General features: G+C 34.2%; 2 protein-coding genes across 2 annotated transcripts; one reads left to right on the top strand and one right to left on the bottom strand.

Annotated features, from left to right (window-relative positions):
• Window positions 1-1,339: 1,339 nt before the first annotated feature.
• Window positions 1,340-5,668, top strand: LOC125594561. The gene is made up of 7 exons (XM_048770717.1): window positions 1,340-1,616; window positions 2,141-2,659; window positions 2,741-3,369; window positions 3,424-3,660; window positions 3,988-4,341; window positions 4,426-5,400; window positions 5,462-5,668. Exons 1-7 carry the CDS (start codon window positions 1,340-1,342, stop codon window positions 5,666-5,668), a joined length of 3,198 nt encoding a protein of 1,065 aa, XP_048626674.1.
• Window positions 5,669-11,512: 5,844 nt separating this feature from the next.
• Window positions 11,513-14,370, bottom strand: LOC125594562 (myrosinase-like). The gene is made up of 12 exons (XM_048770719.1): window positions 14,121-14,370; window positions 13,974-14,034; window positions 13,830-13,891; window positions 13,660-13,735; window positions 13,397-13,562; window positions 13,041-13,296; window positions 12,840-12,952; window positions 12,551-12,771; window positions 12,399-12,433; window positions 12,190-12,304; window positions 11,993-12,095; window positions 11,513-11,898 (listed from the first exon to the last, which is right to left on the bottom strand). Exons 1-12 carry the CDS (start codon window positions 14,289-14,291, stop codon window positions 11,646-11,648), a joined length of 1,632 nt encoding a protein of 543 aa, XP_048626676.1. The 5' UTR covers window positions 14,292-14,370; the 3' UTR covers window positions 11,513-11,645.
• Between the last annotated feature and the right edge of the window lie 7,581 nt (window positions 14,371-21,951).

Consider the following 21,951-nt stretch of genomic DNA (forward strand, 5'->3'; position numbering starts at 1 on the left):
TATTCCACCTTGGAGTTAGAAACTCTTTTGTTTACGATCTAGCATTCCAAGGGTTAGAAAAGCCATATCATTGTATGGGTTCTTCAAATCGTTTCAGATCTACTCCTATGGTAGATCTCAAAGGGAAAGGAATTCTCTATGAAGAAGATGATGAACCAATCCTCTTGTTTGATTAAGATGATGCGCACACAATACGAGAGTACCGTATGTCTCTTATTGGAAAGGTTCTAAACCCTAAGAAGCAAAATGTGGAGAAGCTAATCCAGTATATGCCTACTCAATGGAAGATGCAAGATCGAATCACGGCAAACGATCTTGGTAATGGGAAATTTCTTTTCAACTTTGCATCTGAGGAGGATCTTCAAGCTGTTCTTAAGCAGGGGCCCTTCCATTATAATTTCTGTATGTTTGTGTTGGTGCGGTGGGAACCGGTAGTTCACGATGACTACCCATGGATCATACCATTTTGGGTGGAGATATCTGGAATTCCATTGCATCTTTGGACAGTGAAAAATTTAAAAAACATTGGCAGAAAGCTCGGCCATGTTGATACTATTGAGCTTGAGGCTGGCCGGCTTCTGATTGATGTTGACACAAGGAAGCCTCTTGTGTTTAAGAAGAAAGTGCAATCCCCAGGTGGCGAGGAAGTCACCATCACGATCAAGTATGACTTACTGTTTAAACACTGTACGGTATGTGGCCTGCTTACCCATGAAGAGTCTTATTGCTCAAAGAAGGTGGAGATGATGAAGGCGCAAACAATTAAGGTTGGAGTCTTTGATCGTGTTCAGTTACCAGAAAACAACACAGTGCGACAGCCAATAATGGATTGGTCTAAGGACCGTATGTTATCTAGGCCATACCATTATGGGGCAGACTCTACAGCACATAGGTCTGATGATTACTATTCACATCGCATTGAAAGAGAGCTCAAATACAAGAGTTCTATTGCTCATGAAGGCTATAATCGTGACAGACGTTATGATAACCGTGAGAGGAATGGACGTCGGTCAGATGATAGTCGTGTGATGGGCAAGACTAATGCAGCTAGATATGGTCGCCGGTTTACTCCCTATGAGCATAGTGCGACTTCTCAGTGGAGGGAGAAGCAATCCAAGTCTGGTGGCCTTCACACGTCTGGTAGGTCGTTAGAAAAGGATCATCGAAATCCTCTGCTGCACAAGAACATGTTCGTGATCAAGACGTGGTGGTGGCCTCAAGATCTGAAAATGTGAGACACAGTAGTGGGAAGAAACTGGCTAGTGCTATTGTCACACCATCACGTATCGCTCTTGATGATACAAACGTTACGGTTCGGGGACATGAAATTGTACGATCAATGACTTTCTACCCTACGGAGAAGGCAATGCAACAATCCCCCAAAGGTGATGATCTGGTTATAGATGCACTAAAGGATATGGACATTGCGGGTATTGGCGAGAAAGATCAACATGCTATGACGATGGATTGTGATGAAGATGATTTGTTGGGAGCGGAACTGGAGATGATGGAAGGTGTGGAATGCGTTCCAGAATCATCATCACGCTCTGCTGCTAGGATGGATCGCCCAAGAGCTCGGTCCTCAAGGAGTCGTTCAAGAAGTAGAGTTCCGCTGGGTTTGCAAAGCACAAAGGCACGCCTTTTGAGCAAGGGTTCTCCAATGAAAAGGCAACATTCCTCGTCCAGGTTTTCTTCTTATGAGAGAACCGCACATAATAAGAATCGCCTTAGCGAATCGAAAAAATCAAAAGCTAGTTCCCATTTGGAAAATGGTTTGGAGGGGTCCAAAAAACCCCCAAAAAATTATCAATGAAGACAATCAGTTGGAACTGTCGAGGGATAGGGAGCGACCTCACAGTTCGACGCCTTACGGAGATGTGTCAGAAGCATCGCCCAGGACTTGTGTTCCTTTCTGAGACGAAGAATAGAAGGCTGCTGTTGCAAAACATTCAAGCCAACTTAGGATTTGATCATTTGTTTACTGTTGAGCCACTTGGACTCAGCGGAGGTTTAGCTTTATTTTTTATGGATGAATTTCAAGTTAATGTTTTATTTTCGAATAACCGTATGATTGACACTGAGGCAGTCATAGATGGAATAAAAGTCTATATGACATTTGTTTATGGAGACCCTGTACTAGAAAGACGTGACGAAGTTTGGGAGCGTCTTACGCGCTTCTCAACAACAAGAAATGGACCTTGGTTCTTGATTGGAGATTTTAATGAAATAATATGTCACAATGAGAAAGAAGGAGGAAGACGACGCCCTGATAGTTCATTCCTCCCTTTTAAGCAGATGCTTCATGATTGTGGGATGCTAGAGTTTCCTTTCACGGGGGACATGCTCTCTTGGATGGGGAAGCGAGCAGGCGGATCAACTGTTCGATGTCGCTTAGACAGAGCAGTAGGAAATGCAGATTGGCATGAAAAGTTTCCCCACTCGGCGGTGAAGTATATGCGGTTATGGGGATCGGATCATCGTCCGATTCTGGCAGACATTCTTATAAAGCCGATGAGAAGATCAAAAAAGTTCAAGTTTGACAAAAGATGGCTGGATAATGAGGAGCTAAGGCAAGTTATCCTTGAGGGATGGAAATCTCCTGATCTTCCTACCAATGCAACGATTATGGAACATATTTCCAGTTGCAGAAAAGCTTTGAGTGAGTGACGGAAGCAACATAATGTCAACTCGGCGAAATTAGTGGAGGAGCTTAAAGAAAAATTGGAGGGTTTATATGCAGATGATAATGCCACAACTGAAGAAATTGCAGCAGCTTTGAAGGAACTCTCTGATGCTCTTAAAGCCGAAGAAATGTTCTGGAAACAGAAAAGTCGGGTGTTCTGGCTGAGAGAAGGAGATAGAAACACAAAATTCTTTCATGCCTTGACAAAGCAGAGAAGGGCAAGAAATAAGATCACACAGCTCTTAGATGAGAATGAGAATATTGTTGAGGATGAAGAAGGACTAGTTGCCATTGCTACTAGTTACTTTAGACAGATTTTTGAATCATCAAATCCAGAGGACATTGAAGAGGCGCTAGCTCAAGTTCCTTCCACGATCACTGGTGCAATGAATGACAATCTTATCGCCCCGGTCACTGAATGGGAGGTCAAATTAACGCTTTTTGCTATGCATCCAGAAAAGGCCCCTGGACCAGATGGGATGACTGCGCTTTTCTATCAAAAATTTTGGGATATAGTAAAGGAGGATTTAACTCTTATGGTTAATCAATTCCTTTTTGAGGGAACAATGGCGAGTGGACTGAATGATACAAATATATGCCTCATCCCGAAGATAACAAAGCCTAATGTGATGGCTCAGTTCAGGCCCATTAGTTTGTGTAACGTCAGCTACAAGATAATCTCTAAGGTCTTATGTTAGAGATTAAAGAAAGTGTTACCAGGCCTGATATCGGAAACCCAGTCAGCCTTTGTTGCTGGGAGACAGATCTCAGACAACATTATGATCGCACAAGAGATGTTCCACGCTCTGAGGACTAAACCAAGTGGGCGCAATAAGAGGATGGCCATTAAAACTGACATGAGCAAAGCATATGATAGGATGGAATGGTATTTTATCGAAGCTGTCATGCGCAAGATGGGCTTCTCAGAAATTTGGATCGCCTGGATAATGAGATGCATTTCGTCGGTGAAATATAAGGTCCTCATGAATGGAGAGCCAAGGGGAAATATTGTTCCAGGCAGAGGTCTACGTCAAGGAGATCCTTTGTCTCCTTTCATTTTTATTCTATGCACGGAAGCGCTCGCTAGCCTTCTCAATCATGCAGAGAGCCAAGGGAAGATAACGGGGATGCGTGTTACACGCGCGTGTCCATCGGTGTCCCACCTTCTTTTTGCTGATGATAGCCTTTTCTTCTGTAAGGCGGAGCCTCGTGAATGTGAAGAAGTAATGAAAGTAGTCAGGAAATATGGCAAAACGTCAGGCCAATGTATCAACTTTGATAAATCGTTCTTACTCTTTGGTAAGCGGATTACTGCAACAAGTAGACAAGAGATTAAAGATGTGTTGGGAATTCAAAACGAAGGTGGAATGGGTACTTATCTAGGGATCCCGGAAGACATCAGTGGCTCTAAGTGCAAACTTTTTGCGTTTTTGAAGGATAAGCTGATGCATAGAGTGAACGGATGGACAAGTAGATGGCTCTCAAAAGGAGGAAAAGAAGTGTTGATTAAATCTATTCTTCTAGCTCTTCCGACATACGTAATGTCTACTTTCCTGCTCCCTTTGGAGATATGTGAAAACCTTGCAAGTGCCATTGCTAAATTCTGGTGGAGTTCAAACCCACCAAAAAGAGGGATCCAATGGGCGAAATGGGAAAAAGTCTGTTTACCAAGGGAAGAGGGTGGGATGGGATTTCGTATGATCCATGAGTTCAGCTTGGCATTATTGGCAAAACAATTATAGAGACTAGTTCAATTCCCAGACTCATTGGTGGCCAGGGTTCTAAGGGGAAGATACTACAAGATGAGCTCACCTCTCAGAGTAATCTCTGCTAGTAACCCATCGTACGTGTGGTCTAGCATTAGTGCTGCGCGAAAGTTGCTTCTAACGGGAATTAGACAGAAGATACATTTAGGCTATGAAGTCAAGGTATGGGAAGATCCATGGATTCCAACGAACCCAGCAAGACCAGCTCTCCCTATAGCGCCGGTAATGCATCCTAGTATGAGAGTTAGTGATTTCATTGATCCGGAAACGAAAGAGTGGGATGTTGGTCTTTTGGAGAGTTATGTCAATCTAGAGGACATACCACTTATAAGGAGTTTGGCCATAAGTTCAGCACATCGTCGTGATACATTTTGTTGGAATTACACAAGGAATGGCCAATACACGGTTAAATCTGGATATTGGGTGGCTCATAATGTGTTAATGACAGAGGGGGAAAAGGAAGTCCTAGAACCGAGTATCACAAAGCTTCAAGCCTTTGCTTGGAAGATAAAAGCACCTTCGAAGATATGTCATCTTATATGGCAGCTATTAACTGGTTATGTGGCAGTAACGAGGAATTTAGCAAGACGTAATATGAGATGTGATAACTACTGCCCAAGATGTGGAGAGCTAGAAGAATCTGTAACACATGCTATTTTCGAGTGTCCGCCAGCTCTACAAGTCTGGTCCTTATCATCAACTCCGTCTAGCCCAGGTCTATTTCCAGTACCAAGTATTTACGCAAATATGGATTACCTATTTTGGAGAAAAAACAGCATTATCGAGCCGGAGCAGGACAGAGATCCTTATCCTTGGATAATTTGGTACATTTGGAAGGCTAGGAACGATAAACTTTTCAGGGGAATAGACAGAGATCCTTTGGAGCTGGTTCGACATGCAGAAAGTGAATGTCAAGCCTGGTTTAATGCGAATGAAGTGGCACGAACCGTGGTACAAGAAGGCCTTCCTGAGGAGCCCCAAGTCATAAGCTTGGGTAATATTTGCTTGATAGATGGATCTTGGACAGCCTCTGCTCAGTATAGTGGATGTGGATGGGTCTGGTTCGACAGTGGAGGAAACATTCAATTGTTGGGGACAAGAAATTTCGATCGACAGGAATCAGCTCTGCATTCGGAAGTTGAAGCACCGCGGTGGGCAATGGAGAACATGCTTCAACACTCAACTTGCCAGAATTTTGGGACAGATTGCAAGGAGCTGATAGCAATGATAAAGGATCCTCATGCCTGGCCTAGCTTTGCGACAGAATTGGAAAGGATAGAGACGCTGCTGATTTGCTTTCCGGACTTCGACATCATTCATGTTCCACGAGCGCGCAATCAGTTTTCAGATTTTTTAGCTAAGACTGCTAGATCCTTCCATAGAAAGTTACATTTTATTGGTTGTTCTGTTCCGGTCTGGTTACCCAGTCCACCTCAAGTTTGAGTAATAGAATGGCCGTTTGACGTCAAAAAAAAAAAAACATGTTAATCTCTTAGCGACCCATTAAACTCCAGTACATTTATTTATTTTACGATGCAGATTTAGTATATACATTTTTCTTGAACCATTATATACCAAAATGATCCACAAAGGAAAAAAAAAGACTGGCTAATGGCTATAAACATACGATTTTGGTTGCACCCTTAATTTACTATTTTCGGTTTAATCTTATAGTACTTTAGCCATCGTAAATTAAACTGGATTATCACTTTCCAGTTATTCTCACATGACCCGATTAGCTTAGAATATTAGATTAATGATATAATTTTGTTTAATTATATAATAATCTTAGATTATCTCCTATGGTAAATCTATTTTTTTTCTTTTTACACCAAATATAGAGTAAAAAACAAGGGGAATTGCCACTAATACTATTTTTCTAATACCACTTTTCAACTTTACACTAATATTTTGATGTAGAGAGATCAATAGTAGTACACCAATTATAGAGTAACATTGTTTTTTATTCTATTAATAGAATGAAACTTTTTCTTTATAAAATGATCCTTCATTTTAATATGTTTTCATTTTACACCAGAATAAACTTATATAATATGATTTACACATTTAAATATAATCTTTAGTATATCATTTGTTTTTAATTATGTAATATAATAAAATTTTAGTTTTAAAATAATATTTTATTGCGGTAGTACATTGTTATAAAATAAAATAAATGGATAAAACTTTAATATTTCGAAGTTAAAAATTGTATCATAAATTAATATAATAAAAATAATATATTTTTATGTTCTCTTTTTAGAATATAAAATGCATGTAACCATTGGACAAAAACTCTTTTTTTTTTAGAATAATTTATTTTTGAAGTAGAGAATAGAGGCTACCAGGTATTAAAATAATAAAACCATTAAAATCATAGGAATAGTGTAAATTTAAGTAACAATTTATGTAACAAACATATGAATAAAATATTTTTTTTTCTTCAAGGAGTAGATATTATATTTTTTTCTAGATAGGGATCCGTCGGAATGTGGTGACAAAATACGATTTATAATAATCTAAAATAATAATCTAAAATGGTTTTTTTTCAACAGATTTCTAACAGTGTGACCCTCAAAAATAAGCTGTTTTGACCGTCACACCATTTTCTTTGTTTTTTTTCAAACTTGCTTATTCTATGTTAGCTTTTGATTTTGACTTTTGAGTTTGTTTTGATTGTTTTATTTGCTTCAATTTTCCAAAATAGATTTGCTTAATTTATGTAATATATTAGATTCTTAATATGTGATTAGACTTCTCCTGATGGTTCGCTACGCTTTTTGTACAACTCTTGCCTTACTTTTGGGATAGACCTATGATTTTTTAAACTTTTCCTTACATCAACTAAAACACGCAAGAGAAGGTGCAGACTAAAAGGAGATAGACCTGAATATGCCATCTGCACACATGCTTGGTGAGAATCCAAAGGAAAGGTACCACCAGTTTAGTGACATTCCCAATCATTACATATAAACAATATTCCTTGTTTTTTGTAATAAAAGTAAATAACTTTTTTGACATTCATAGAGGTTAGACGATATATACCCAACATTAAAGTTCAAATTTAAATTTGTAGAAAATAGACATAAATATTTACCGAGAAGTAAAAAATAAAGAAGAGCTGACTGGGCATAGGAGCATCGAACTGATTACGGATAAAATTACTGGGGGCATACGAAGCAAATTGCGTCCGTACCGTCGATTTTAGATTCCCCACTATGAATTTAAAGGCTACGAAAGATCACAGTTTTGCCGATGATAAAGCACCTCCAATAATTATTATTAAACAATTAAAAAGCAAATTGTTGTTGCTTTTTGATTTCTATTGGTATGTTTGGAGAGGCTGAGTCTCAGGTTTCATGTGACTTGCATCAAGCGGCCAAAATAGATAAAGATATGCGTTGCCTGTGAGCGGTGAGGCTCGTGATGAAAGTGGCCTTGAATCAATATAATTGTTAACCAAGGCTTTAGACCATCTGCAAGTCATTCCGTATATTTTCCTAAACTGAAATATAGAATATTTTTCTTTCAGTTATATTTCAGTTATATTCTATTTTTATATAATAGAGTAAAAATGAATTTATTCTATAAATAAAACAATGATTTTATCTTTTGTTCATTACTCTATTTTCACTTCAGCATGAACTAGAGTTGAAGTAAATCCAATCCATTATAAAATTGTTCTAATGTTTTTTTTAAATAAAATTTTACATTAGAAATGTTTTAAGTACTCAAATATTAGACACCTGATAATATTTTTTTAAACTCCAAGTCCGACTAAAGAGGCTCTGAACACACCGTCTATACAAAGAATCTTGACGCGTGTTGATTTGAATTAGCAGTCTCATTACAAATGACTAGGTTGCTAAAGTGTTTTTACGGTATATAAATAATAATTGTACGGAATACAAAGAATTTTGACGCTTGTGATTCTACAACTATATAAATTAATGTTAATTAAAATATTTTTATAAACAAAAAAAATTCTATGCTGTCTTTTTTTTTTAAATTATATATTTATTGTCTATATTATATTTAAATAAGTATTATATGAATCAAATATGAAAATTATATTAAATTGGTACATCAACCTATGTTACTTTAAAAATACTTTCATTTAAATAAATTATCCTTCACCATTAAAATGAGTTCAATTTTATAAACTTTTTATTGAAAATAAAATAATTAAAATAAGTTAAACTTTTGTATCTACAACTATATACTATTTTCTTATTTATTTTGAAACTCCAAAAATATATTATTTAAAAATGATTATTTACAAATTCTAATATTATATTCTAACCTTTAGTTCATGTAATATATACAAAATATACTATTAGAAAATTTTAAAATATTAATAATTCATTAAAGATGCTAATGCAAAGATATTTTGACTCTAAATCTCATATTTATTTTAATTATAACAAAATATGTTTAGAAAAATATTAAAAATATTACACAAAATATATATTCAAAAGTCATATAATCTTCTAAACTCAAAATAATTGTATAATATTTGAAAATTTTCTTGACCAAATATACAAGTTTGTAATTTTCGAAGTCAAAATGATAATATTCCAAATTTTATAAAAGATAAAATAATAGATGTTAAAGTATATTGTTTGAAATGAAACACAAAAAAAAAAATTTAAAAAGCAAAAGTAATATAATATTTTAAAATCTTAATATAATAACAAAAATCAGAAAACCTAAAATCATAACATCCAACTAATATTCTATATCGATACAATTTACTAAAATAATATATATGATAGATGCTATTATGTATACGATTTAATAAAACAATTGTTATATTATTTGAACAGGACAATATATTTATTTATAAAATGTAGAAAATATTAAAATGATAGATAATAAAGTATATAATTTTAAGCAAAATATGGAAATATAAATTATCCTATAAAAATTTCCTTTCTATAGTATAAATAAATAAATTCTAAAATTGTATTCTATGAAAATCTTAGAAATTAAAAATATATATTTTGAATAATATTATCTATTTGATTATTTCAGATTATGAATTTATTCTACCCTGCTCGAAAATGTAATAAATATTAAAAACAAAGTAAAACATATAAAAAATCACTTTATATTATTAATCATGTTGAATAAAAAAACTTAAACAAGAAAATTAAAGAGTTACACAATATATAACAATAAAATGTAAATCACATATTTAAAACGTTTATGATAATATCAAAAATATATATTTTGAATAAGATTCTCTATTTGATTATTTCAGATTATGAATTTATTCTACCCTGCTCGAAAATGTAATAAATATTAAAAACAAATTAAAATATATAAAAAATCACTCTATATTATTAATCATGTTGAATAAAAAAACTTAAACAAAAAATTAAAAAGTTACACAATATATAACACTAAAATGTAAATCATATATTTCAAACGTTTATGATAATATCAAAACTATACATTTATAAAATGAAAAAAAATATCAGCATGAACTTATAGGTTAAGTATTACTTAAAATGCTTATCTTTACAAACAAACTTTTATCCCTCACTAATGATACAATGGTCACTTTGCTTATGGATGAACAACTTCTGTTATCTCTCATTTGATATCAACGTACAACATTACTCCTCTTTTCAATATTAAAAAATAATTAATTCATTACTTCTTATTTTTTTTGTGATACACTGAATTTTAAACCAATACATAACTAGGTTAAGATCTGCAGCTTGCGCGGAATGATCATTCTATATATAAATTAATATTTATGTATTTTACATTATTTTACATATTGTCAAATAATAAATATATATTAAATATATTTTACATATTGGCAAAAGACCTCATGCTTTGTGAGATATGGTGTTTAGAATGCACATACGTCATGTCGATTCTTTGGTTGGTTGAGTGGTGTGTCTGGTTGGCCTCTGCTCCGGTTACCATTTTGGATATTTCATAAGTATTCCTCCCAAAAATATCGACCTTGAATTGTTCCATCTCTGGCACAACGTTAACAAATTTAAGAGGCATCTTTGGTCGACAAAGCTCTGATAGTAACTGAATTCTGCATCTCAAGTGATCCTAGCAACCTCCTCCTTCCAATACACTATAAGACTGCGGAAATAGTTGTAACACGTGATTATTTATTAACCTCTTCGCTATATGGCCTTATGCTCTTCTATTGTTCCATGTGAGGTAGAATCGAGAAGAGAACAATATTGCACCACATCTTGAAACTCCCTCATTAGAGCTCACAGCATTTGAAGAGTGTTTATCAATGTTCAAAGTCTCATTAAAATCTCCTACAACCATCTACAGATTTTTCCAAATGATAGAAGAATCATAGTAGTTCCGGATGTCAGCCCATAAGTCTATTCTTTCGTCAATCTTTTTTTTTTACATTTTGATGAAGAGATGATCTAAGCTGTCTCTCCTCGTGTTTCTCCGTTTGGATTTCTTCCTCCACGTTTTGACTGACTGACACAGGTTCAGTAGAAATTTCAATAAGTCTCTCTGTCTCTGTTTGTACTGCCAAACTATTTCCTTCTCCTTCACATTCATCATAGATCGCAAACGGCAAGGGAGAGCCAATAATTTTGCTTCATGCGGGTTTACTGACATTTGATCTACAACATTTTGTAGGGAGAGCCAACACGGGTGAACAAACCGTGTCTTCTTGCATGTTTTTTTTATATTCAAGCAATCGAGTAGATCTAGGTCGTAATCTGAGCGTTAAGTTGAACAAATTGGTATCAGAATTCAGACTCAGCTCAGAGGAGGTCGCGATTGAAGAATCTAGGGTTTTTTGGAAGCAAGTGCTGACAGAATCTAAGGTTGATATCAGTAAATTTACTTTAAAAATACTAGTAAATACACATATTTTTTGTAGAGATATTCTCTTGTGTACTTTGTGTTACTATTCTTGCTAGCTCTCGCATTTACACATAGACTCTCTCTTATCTAAATCTACAAATCTCACATGAATAGCTGACATGCCAAGTTTTATAATTTGTAAAACCTAACCTAATCATCCAAAGTAAAACGTAACTGAAGCGGTAAGAAGGGATTGAACTCAAACGAAAATATTCATTAGTAAATGATCATCTTTTATTAGAATTTTTATTTAGTACAACAAGCTCCTTATCTATGAAGCAAGTAGTAGAGATATGAAGATGATCATGATGGTGGGATAAAGTGTTTCATGCATCTGCGAGCTTCTTCTTCTGGTTCTGGAAGGAGAGGTTTGGGCGGCGGAAATATTGTTTGGCAGGGTTCTTATTGGTACCGTTAATAAAGCTTTGGTACCATTTGCCAGAGTCTTTGAGATTTCTATCATTGAGGTCTGTCCAGTTAACGTAACTAAGTCCGAATCTAACGGTAAAACCTTTGCAGAATTCATAATTATCTCCAAGAGCCCATGCAAAGTATCCTTTTATGTTGACACCCTTCTCCCTGGAAACAGGAAAAATCATAATTCAAAGCCTATGCATGATGATGACCATACATCAAATTCAAAAGAGAAAAAAATAAAGTAGCTTCCCCTCACCTGATGACCTTGCGGAGAAAACATAGATGACTGCAGAGATAATCGATCCGCTTGGAATCAGCAATAGCTTTGTCACGGTTTTCTTCACCGGGAGTACTAAATCCTAATTAGACCATCATGGTACATCAACAACTATACATTATTTGAAACACACATTTACTTAATTAATATGCAAAAAAGAGATGAGTAGTAGTCACCGTTCTCAGTGATATAGATCAAAGGGTTACTGTATTTGGTTTTGAAGTAGTCCATAACGTAATAGATGCCTTTTGGGTAGTAATAGGCATTCCCGTTTTTTTCGTCTTTAACGAACTGAGAAAAGGAAGCGTACATATTATACCCATTACCCATAAACAAGAAAGAAAAAAAAATATTGAGAAGTAACAGGGGTGGATCATGCACGTACCAGTGGACCAAGATTTTCACCACGTGAATTGTTATCTGTAAACCCAAGGATGAAATAATTGGTGGTCACTCACAATTTACATATATGTTATAATTAAAAGGAGATATCTATATATAGAAAGGTTGTAACTATAAGAGGAAACAGAATGGTACATGTGAGCTTTGCGCCTGGGTCCATCATGGCAGTGTGATTTGCCCATGTAACTGGGTTAGGTTTTGCCTGGGCGTACTGAGTGGTGTAGTAGTTGAGACCAAGAAAATCATATGAACCCGCAACGAGTTCCGCTTCTGCTTCCGTGAAATTGGGAAGCCGACTACCCACAATTTCCCTCATGATGTCTGGGTATCTACCCTTTGTTAGCGGCTCCATGAACCTGGTCGACGTACATACGTATAAGAAAATCATTTCATTTTTGTTGATATATACATACATATACGTTACCATCCCAAGAAGAATTCTTTCATCCTCTCAGCTGCATCTCTGCTGGCATCAGTCTCATCAAATGGAAGAAACCATCTGGTTATCATCACTGGTCCGATCTTCCCTTTTTGGAACTGTTGGTCACGGCATACGATAATGATATGATTAGATATAGTCATATACGTAAAGACTACACCTATTCACAAACCCACGTACTCTCACCTTATATTTTCTCCTGTAAACATCGACCGCCGCAGCATGAGCAAGAAGCTGGTTATGTGCAACTATATATGGTTCTGTTGAAGAATTCCCGCCGTAACATCTCTCATCAACCGCCGGAGAACATCGACCGGGTGCATCTGTTCCGATTGCATAGCCTCTCGTAGGCACTGTGTACAGCTGGTTGATCGTGATCCAGTTCTTCACCTTTCCACCAAATTCCTTGAAACATAGATCCGCATAGTCTCTAAAGTCATCTCTGTGCATAGCATAGAATCAAATCATTAACATGAGATCACTTATGTATATATGTTTTTCTTCTTATATTCCTTGCTAAGAACGCGGCCCAAATGACATACATGACGGTGCGGTTCAAGAAACCTTCATACTCATCTTGCAGTGTTTGAGGAAGGTCCCAGTGATAGAGGGTAACAAAAGGGGTTATATTCTTAGCGATGAGGCCATCTAGAAGTTTGTGGTAGTATTCGATACCTCCTTTGTTCACTCCCCTACTCACCTTTCCTTCTGCTCATGTATACATATCATATATTTAATCTTCCCAACAATCACAATCAAATTACGAGAATTCTTTTGTATAAATAGATTGTTTATGTGTTCATACTTGGAATGATTCTTGACCAGGCAAATGAGAATCTGTAGCCAGTAGCATTGAGTTCGTCTATGATGTCTATATCTTTCTGCAGTTTACACACGCACTCGGATATCATTATATATAGTGAGGAAATGAGAAATTAACCTGCCATCTGGTATATGACTCAGTGAGGAACTAACCTGCCATCTCGTATATGACTCACAAGTAGTGTCTCCATTCCCATGATCGGATCCTCCCTTCTCTGATAGTAAACAGATACATTTTATACTAAGAATGATAAGAGTTGTACATATGTATATATATGTACCATGTAGATGATATACCTGGGTATCGGTGAGTGAAGCCATCCCAAACGTTAAGACCACGTCCTCTGCCCCCTTCCACCTACAATAATAAGAAACAACCATGCAACGTTGGATTTAATATTTTAAATGGTTTTCTACGTCAAAAATTGTTGATTTGTAACATGCCTGGTAAGCAGCAGAAGCAACACCGAATATGAAGTCTTTTGGGAAACTTTTACTGCTTAACTGATCAGTGTTTCCACATGTGAATGGCTCGTTCTCTCGGCATTCCTCAATAGCTTTGCAACTCACCACGGCAATTAGAAAACCTATCAAGGCTAGTCCATGAAGCTTCATGGTTAATAAGTAGATGTATGTGTTTGTGTTGGATGGAACCTTGTGCTAGTCTAGGGTTTATATAGCCTTTGTAAAGTAGTGTCACGTATACATTTTCTTTTCTTCAATATCTTGATATTTTGGGAGAGGTTTGGTGGGGTGAATTCCGTGGGCTCAGTTACTTTAGCTGAATCAGTATCATCATTGTGATTGGTCGTTATTTTTTTGTAAAGTTTATTTTGTAAATAACAAGGGACTATTATCTGAATAAAATGACAACCTTGTAAGTAGATTATCATATTTTAACAAATTACGAAAGGGATAAAAAATTATGTAAAGTTTATTTTGTTGAATTAACTGTTGGATTTTTTAAAATATATAACCATTTGGTACTTAAATATACCTTCAAATATATTAAAGGGCTTATTTGATTAGGGATTTGAAATTTTTAAAGGATTTTAGATTTGATGGAATTTAGCTAAATTTATTTGGATGCAATGCAGTTCCTGGTTTAGCCTACAAACTCGGCTACCAAGTTTTCAGATTTCAGATGGTTATCTACCAAATCTCCTACATGAAAAATCAAGAACTTATAATTAATTAACCGATCTTAAACACATACTATATATTTCTATTGAGTAATGCAATTACCTTGGGGGTTTCAAATTTATTGCTACTTCTCATTAATGCATCATTTAACACTTTTGCATCATGAGCTGAACCTTCCCAACCAGTTGTAACATATTTGAACTGCAAATCAAAATTGCACGCAACTAGGACATTCATAGATAAAACTCTATTTCTGTTTTGATAACTAACAGTTTTATTTAATTATTACTACAATAGCAGAAATATGTTCCATCAATAGCTCCAATACAATCCTGAAAATATAAATGAAACTGTTAACGGATAAAAATAAACAAATAGATAAGACAATTTTTACATACTTTAAAGTAGGAATAAAATCTTTTGTTTCTCATGTTTGTAAAGGCAATGCAGTTCCTGGTTTAGCCTACAAACTTGGCCAATACTGTTTAACACCCTTTTATTAAACTCTGAATTGTTTCCAAACTTGATCTCTTGAATACATCTCGAGGGAGAATATATCTCTTACTGGCCAACAATAAAAAAAAATGTGGCAAGCATTTCTTCAACCAAAATCCATCTTGTATTTCTTAAAGATGTCTAAGTCTGCACAAATCTAAAAAAACATCTGAATTTATATGATAACTCCAAAAATGTTCTGGATCGTCCTTTTAAATATTTTGTATAAATTCATTTCCACGTTTTGTAGTTGCCTTCTTAATCGGACATTGAATTTGTGAAAATAGACAATGTGCTAAAGATGATCATATTAGCAAATAAAAAAAGGAAAGTCCTTTTGTATTTTTATCGACAACATCATAATATTTTCGAAGTTATTTTATTGATGCAAATGTTGGATTTAAAGAATAGAAACATTTGGTATCTAGTTTATGTTTAAATGAATTAACTATTTAATACACCAGAACATCAATAAAATTAATGAATATTTTATAAAATTTTAAACTAGTTTTTATAGAAATTATAAAACAAAATAAAAATACAGAAACTATTTCTAATCAACATCGTTGAAAAACTCGACCCTAGTCTCTCAAACCGCTTTATCCATTATTAATTCCCGGTCAGCTTGCTCCTCCAAAGTTGGTATGATGATATTAATATTTTTACGTGTAATCTCTAAAGCTCGAGTAGCTGTCAAGTCTCTCCACATGTATGCCGAAAAACATATGGTTTACAAACATATGGATCAATCAATCCTCATTGATGAAATCTTGTTATGAGCATCTGTCAACTCCGTTCAGAGTTGAGCCGGAACATCACCTCAACGAACATAGGAAGAGGTTACCCTGGGAAAATCGTTGATTGATCCCAATCCTATTGTCCGTATTTTTAATACAAAATAATATAGGAAAATATTAGTAATAATATTAATCAAGTTTAAAGTATATATTTGAGTGATTGTATACCTCTTCGCAAAACTTGTCTAATTTTGGTGTGGAAAAAGAACATGAGTACCATATTCAGACTGCTGAGAAATCTGTGTCTGATGCTCTTGGATCCGGGTCATGACGTTGTTGTTGTTCTCGATCGATCTAGCATTAACGAAAGCTCCACTCCAGTTCTCGTGAGTGCCTTGAAAATCTGGAAAGGGAAGGAAGTTCGCCTTGCTTTTCGGCCTGAAATCAAAATTAATAAACATTACGGAAATTTTAAAAATATAGATATGTAAATATTAATTTCAAAATTAGGAGTACTTACAATCTGTAAATGGACACATGCAGAAAGTGTTTCGCCGGATATTTGAGGCATAGGTTTATGACCACTCGGACCAACCGACAAATGTTATGTCAAGTGACGATGCAGCCACCTTGATCAAATGTGGGTCTATCTAGTAAAATAATAACCCATCCCAAACATATTTGCCTAACTATATGGGCTTTACGTCGTCTCCTTCCACTCATAGAAGGTTTTTGCAATTGCATGGGATATAGAAATTGCCACCAGTACAGATTGTTTCTTGTGTTTAATAATGAACAGTTAATTCTTTTAGTTGTTTCCCTATAAGATAAAAATGAGAGGGTCACATACTGTTACTTCGTTCTTGTACAAGGTCTTGTTTGTTCTGTATAGATGGTTCATTGGAAGATAGAGTCGATGATAGTTAAATCATTCCAGGTAGAGTATGGAAAGAATATGTCCTATCAATACAATATGGACATGTTAACCTTCTATGCAAGAAAGTTACTTATTGTTCACATAAGCACAAATCACATCGTAAAATTTCTTTTGACTGAGCAGAACATGCACACACCATTAAAGTATTACACCATAACTCATTCAACTCATGTATCAGAGGTTGGAGAAACATCAGTGACCGCTTTGGATGCATGTTTGGGACCATGGACTAGTATACTAAGAAATAAAACTCTCTTCCATGTGCATATATGGGGAAAGATTGTAAGGCAACAAGATTATTGGCCACAATGAGTATTGTCTACTAGACTTTCCAAATGAACTAAATCAATTGGCGCATAGACTAATGTACACATTACAAAATGTTTTTGGCAAAATCAGGGTGTACTATATTAAAATATTTCCTCACCTTCGCATATGATGGAAGTGTGACCTCCCATCTATATATCAACATATGTTATCCATGCCATCTCATTTTTGCTGCTTTCCTTTCAAACTGATATGATCATTTCGACTTGTATGTTATTGGTAGGTACCATATCATTTTTACCGTAACTTGTTACGTCAACTTCCTTGCGGTTTATATATTGGATTTTTGCAGAATCGACACTCTTATAATTTCGTCATCTTTCCAATATATCATACTTTGTTAATGAAAAAAAAAATATTATCTCAGGAGGAAAGTCAAGATTAAAAACCAATGTCTAAATCTCGTCAGTATTTTCAAGCACATACTCTTTGAACAATTTAGCTCATGCATCCAAGCAAGTCTCATGCATATTATGATATGTTTAACTGTCCATCATCCTTACTGCCAGTTTCAATTTAAATTGACATTATCTACAACTAGAAAAAATTAGTTGCTTGGCAGCAGTTAACATTTCATAAAACAAATTTGCATCTAAGTTAGTTCTTTCAGCAATACTTTTATCACTAAATGTTGATGTTGTATCTTGAAGGACATTCGTGACCATGTCAGGAACTCTATGATGCTCTATATCTTTTTGATCCATCTCCTAACTACCATCATAATGCAAATTACTAACCGGTTCTTTATTATCAACATATTTATTACTACTAATTCCTTCATTTCCACCATAACCTTCTCCATAATGAAACTAAATACAATAATTCAGTGTAAACCTTCTATTTACTATATGGTTCCAAATTGTATCTTTACGAGAAAAAATTATATTCTTGGACTTTCTACATGGACATACTGTTTTACTGGTTTCCAAAGTTATCGGTATATTCCCAGTTTGGAACATGAAAATCTATAGAGTATATAAGATAGTGTATAAGTCTTGGAACATTTATCCGCAACCGAGGAACCAAACCGTACCAAACTGAGAAAATAAAAACAAAAATGAACCGAATTTCATAAATAACCGAGCAGATCCTATTATTTGGAACCAAAAAATTGAAACCGAACCGAGAATCGAATGGGTATCTGAAATTTTAAAATACTAATTATTTACCTACAAATATTAATTATAATTAATCTTTAAATAACCAAATATCCTAAAAAAGTTATTTATAAACCGTCTTACCCAAAAAAACTAAATTATCTGAATATTTTTTATTCAAAATATAATTAGTGTTTTCTATCCAATCCGGACCTGCGGTCGGGCCATCAAACATGGTGGCCGTATATAATCCAGACATGCTTATGTTCTTCATTCAGCATTCTATTAGACGTTCTACCAACTCATATGTTTTCACAAAATTTAGATTTATTGAAAATTTATTAATTAAAAATCTGATAAGCACAAAAAACTGTCATTAACCCGTGAACCGACAACAGTTGACCTGGTCAAAACCCAGAAAATCTGATAAACATATGAATAAATATTGTTTTACAGTATTTTTTTCTTCATAGAGTAAGATATTATATTTTTTCTTTTTGTCATTATTTATATTGTTATCTACTGGAAATATATTTTAAAAGATGATTTATCGGGATCCGTCCGAAAGTTGTGACAAAATACGATTTACAAAATCTATAATGGTTATTTTTTTAAATGGTTATTTTCAACTGAGTTCTAACAGTGTGGACCATAAAAAATAAGCTTATTCTAAGGGCCTGATTGGTTCAACCGTAGCGGTTGCGGTTGCGGTTGCGGGAGATTGCGGATGCGGGTGGTTGCGGTTTCTAACGGTTTTAAGAGATTTGTACGACTGGTTCTGCGGTTAGAAATTAGTGCATTTGCGGGATACTTATGACTGGTTAACTACCAAATGCAGCAGCGGTTAAATAATAAATTAACAATATTTACATTTTATACAATTATAAAATATCAAAAATAATAATATTATAATAAATATAAAATTTATATTTAGAAAGTTATAGTTTAATTTTTTTTAAAATATAGAAAATATTTTTATTTTAAAGTTTTATAATATTAATTAAAATATAATATATATATTTTAGTATTTTTATAATTTCAATTTATTTTTTTATTGAATATTTTAATTTTTGTATTTATATTGTTTTGGAAAAAAAAGAAATTTTTTTTATCCTCCCGCAACCGCCCGCAACCGCAAACGCTAACTGGAACCAGCTTTTGAATTTATGAGGTTCAGAGCGATTTAGAGCGATTTGGAACGGTTTAGAACGGTTTGGAGCGGTTTGACCGATTGTTGCAAAACGCCAATAACCGCTACCAACCGCAAAAGCTGCGTTTGCGGGTGGTAGCGGGAAAACCAGTCATACCCTATGTTAGCTTTTGATTTGGACTTTTGAGTTTGTTTTGATTGTTTTATTTGCTTCAATTTATCAAAATGGATTTGCTTAATTTCTGTAATATAGTAGATTCTTAATATGTGATTAGACTTCTCCTGATGGTTCGGTACGCTTTTTGTACAGCTCTTACCTTACTCTTGGGATAGACCTATGATTTTTTAAACTTTTCCTTCATCAACAAAAACACAAGAGAAGGTGCAGACTAAAGGAGATAGACCTGAATATGCCATCTGCACATATGCTTAGTGAGAATCCAAAGGCAAGGTACAACCAGTTTAGTGACATTCCCAATCCTTACATATAAACAATATTCCTTGATTTTTTAATAAAAGTAAATAACTTTTTTGACATTCATAGAGGTTAGACGATATATACCCAATATTAAAGTTCAAATTTAAATTTGTAGAAAATAGACATAAATATTTACCGAGAAGTAAAAAAATAAACAGGAGCTGACTGGGCATAGGAGCATCGAACTGATTACGGATAAAATTACTGGGGGCATACGAAGCAAATTGCGTCCGTACCGTCGATTTTAGATTCCCCACTATGAATTTAAAGGCTACGAAAGATCACAGTTTTGCCGATGATAAAGCACCTCCAATAATTATTATTAAACAATTAAAAAGCAAATTGTTGTTGCTTTTTGATTTCTATTGGTATGTTTGGAGAGGCTGAGTCTCAGGTTTCATGTGACTTGCATCAAGCGGCCAAAATAGATAAAGATATGCGTTGCCTGTGAGCGGTGAGGCTCGTGATGAAAGTGGCCTTGAATCAATATATTTGTTAGCCAAGGCTTTAGACCATCTGCAACTCATTCCGTATATTTTCCTAAACTGAAATATAGAATATTTTTCTTTCAGTTATATTTCAGTTATATTCTATTTTTATATAATAGAGTTAAAATGGATTTATTCTATAAATAAAACAATGATTTTATCTTTTGTTCATTACTCTATTTTCACTTCAGCATGAACTAGAGTTGAAGTAAATCCAATCCAATATAAAGTTGTTATAATGTTTTTTTTAAAATAAAATTTTTCATTAGAAATGTTTTAAGTACTCAAATATTAGACACATGATAATATTTTTTTAAATTCCAAGTCCGACTAAAGAAGCTCTGAACACACTGTCTATACAAAGAATCTTGACGCGTGTTAATTTGAATTAGTACTCTCATTATAAATGACTAGGTTGCTAATGTGTTTTTACGGAATATAAATAATAATTGTACGGAATACAAAAAATTTTGACGCTTGTGATTCTACAACTATATAAACTAATGTTAATTAAAATATTTTTATAAACAAAAAAAATTCTATGCTGTTTTTTTTAAATTATATATTTATAGTCTATATTATATTTAAATAAGTATTCTATGAATCAAATATGAAAATTATATTAAATTGGTACATCAACCTATGTTACTTTAAAAATACTTTCATTTAAATAAATTATCCTCTTTCGTCAACAGTGTTCTTCGCATAAACAACTGAGTAGAAAAACTCTTTTCCATCTTCCAGTAAAACTGAGACAATGATAATATAATAAATCTTAAACAGAGGTATTACTATTATTTTCGGATTCCTAGTTATTTATCATTCACCAGACTGAAAAGACATAGCTACAGATATTCTTACAACTTCCTTCATTTACTATTGTTTCTAATCTAACTCTAAACTGAAAAAAGAAAACTCTAAACTAAAATTTCTTTTTGTACGCCATTTTTTTAATTACGGAATGCTTATTCTTCTTGTTAAAATGTCTCGATCACATTCGAAAACAAAGGTGACATGATTATTTCTTCTTGGTGGTTCTTCTTCTACCAGCTACGCTAGGAGCTAGATCCTTTGCATTTGCAGTGTTCGAATCAAAACCATCGCAATCTTTTTTAAAAAATTTTGATGAAGAGATGATCTAATTTTGAGAGGCTGAGTCTCAGGTTTCACGTGACTTGCACCGAGCGGCCAATATAGATAAAATATACGTTGCCAGTGAGCGGTGAGGCTCGTGATAAACGTGGCAACAGTAGAACTTCTATAAATCAATAATGTTAGGATTTTGAAATTTTATTTTATAGAGATAATTATTTACACAAGCTTTTCTAGATTTTTATTTTCCAACAAAAAAAATATTTTATCTTAGTGCATAGATATTAATGTTCTATTTGAGAAAGTTGATATTTTTACTATTCTTCAGTAT

This window comes from Brassica napus, assembly GCF_020379485.1.
Source record: "Brassica napus cultivar Da-Ae chromosome A9 unlocalized genomic scaffold, Da-Ae chrA09_Random_21, whole genome shotgun sequence".
Taxonomy (NCBI): Eukaryota; Viridiplantae; Streptophyta; class Magnoliopsida; order Brassicales; family Brassicaceae; genus Brassica; species Brassica napus.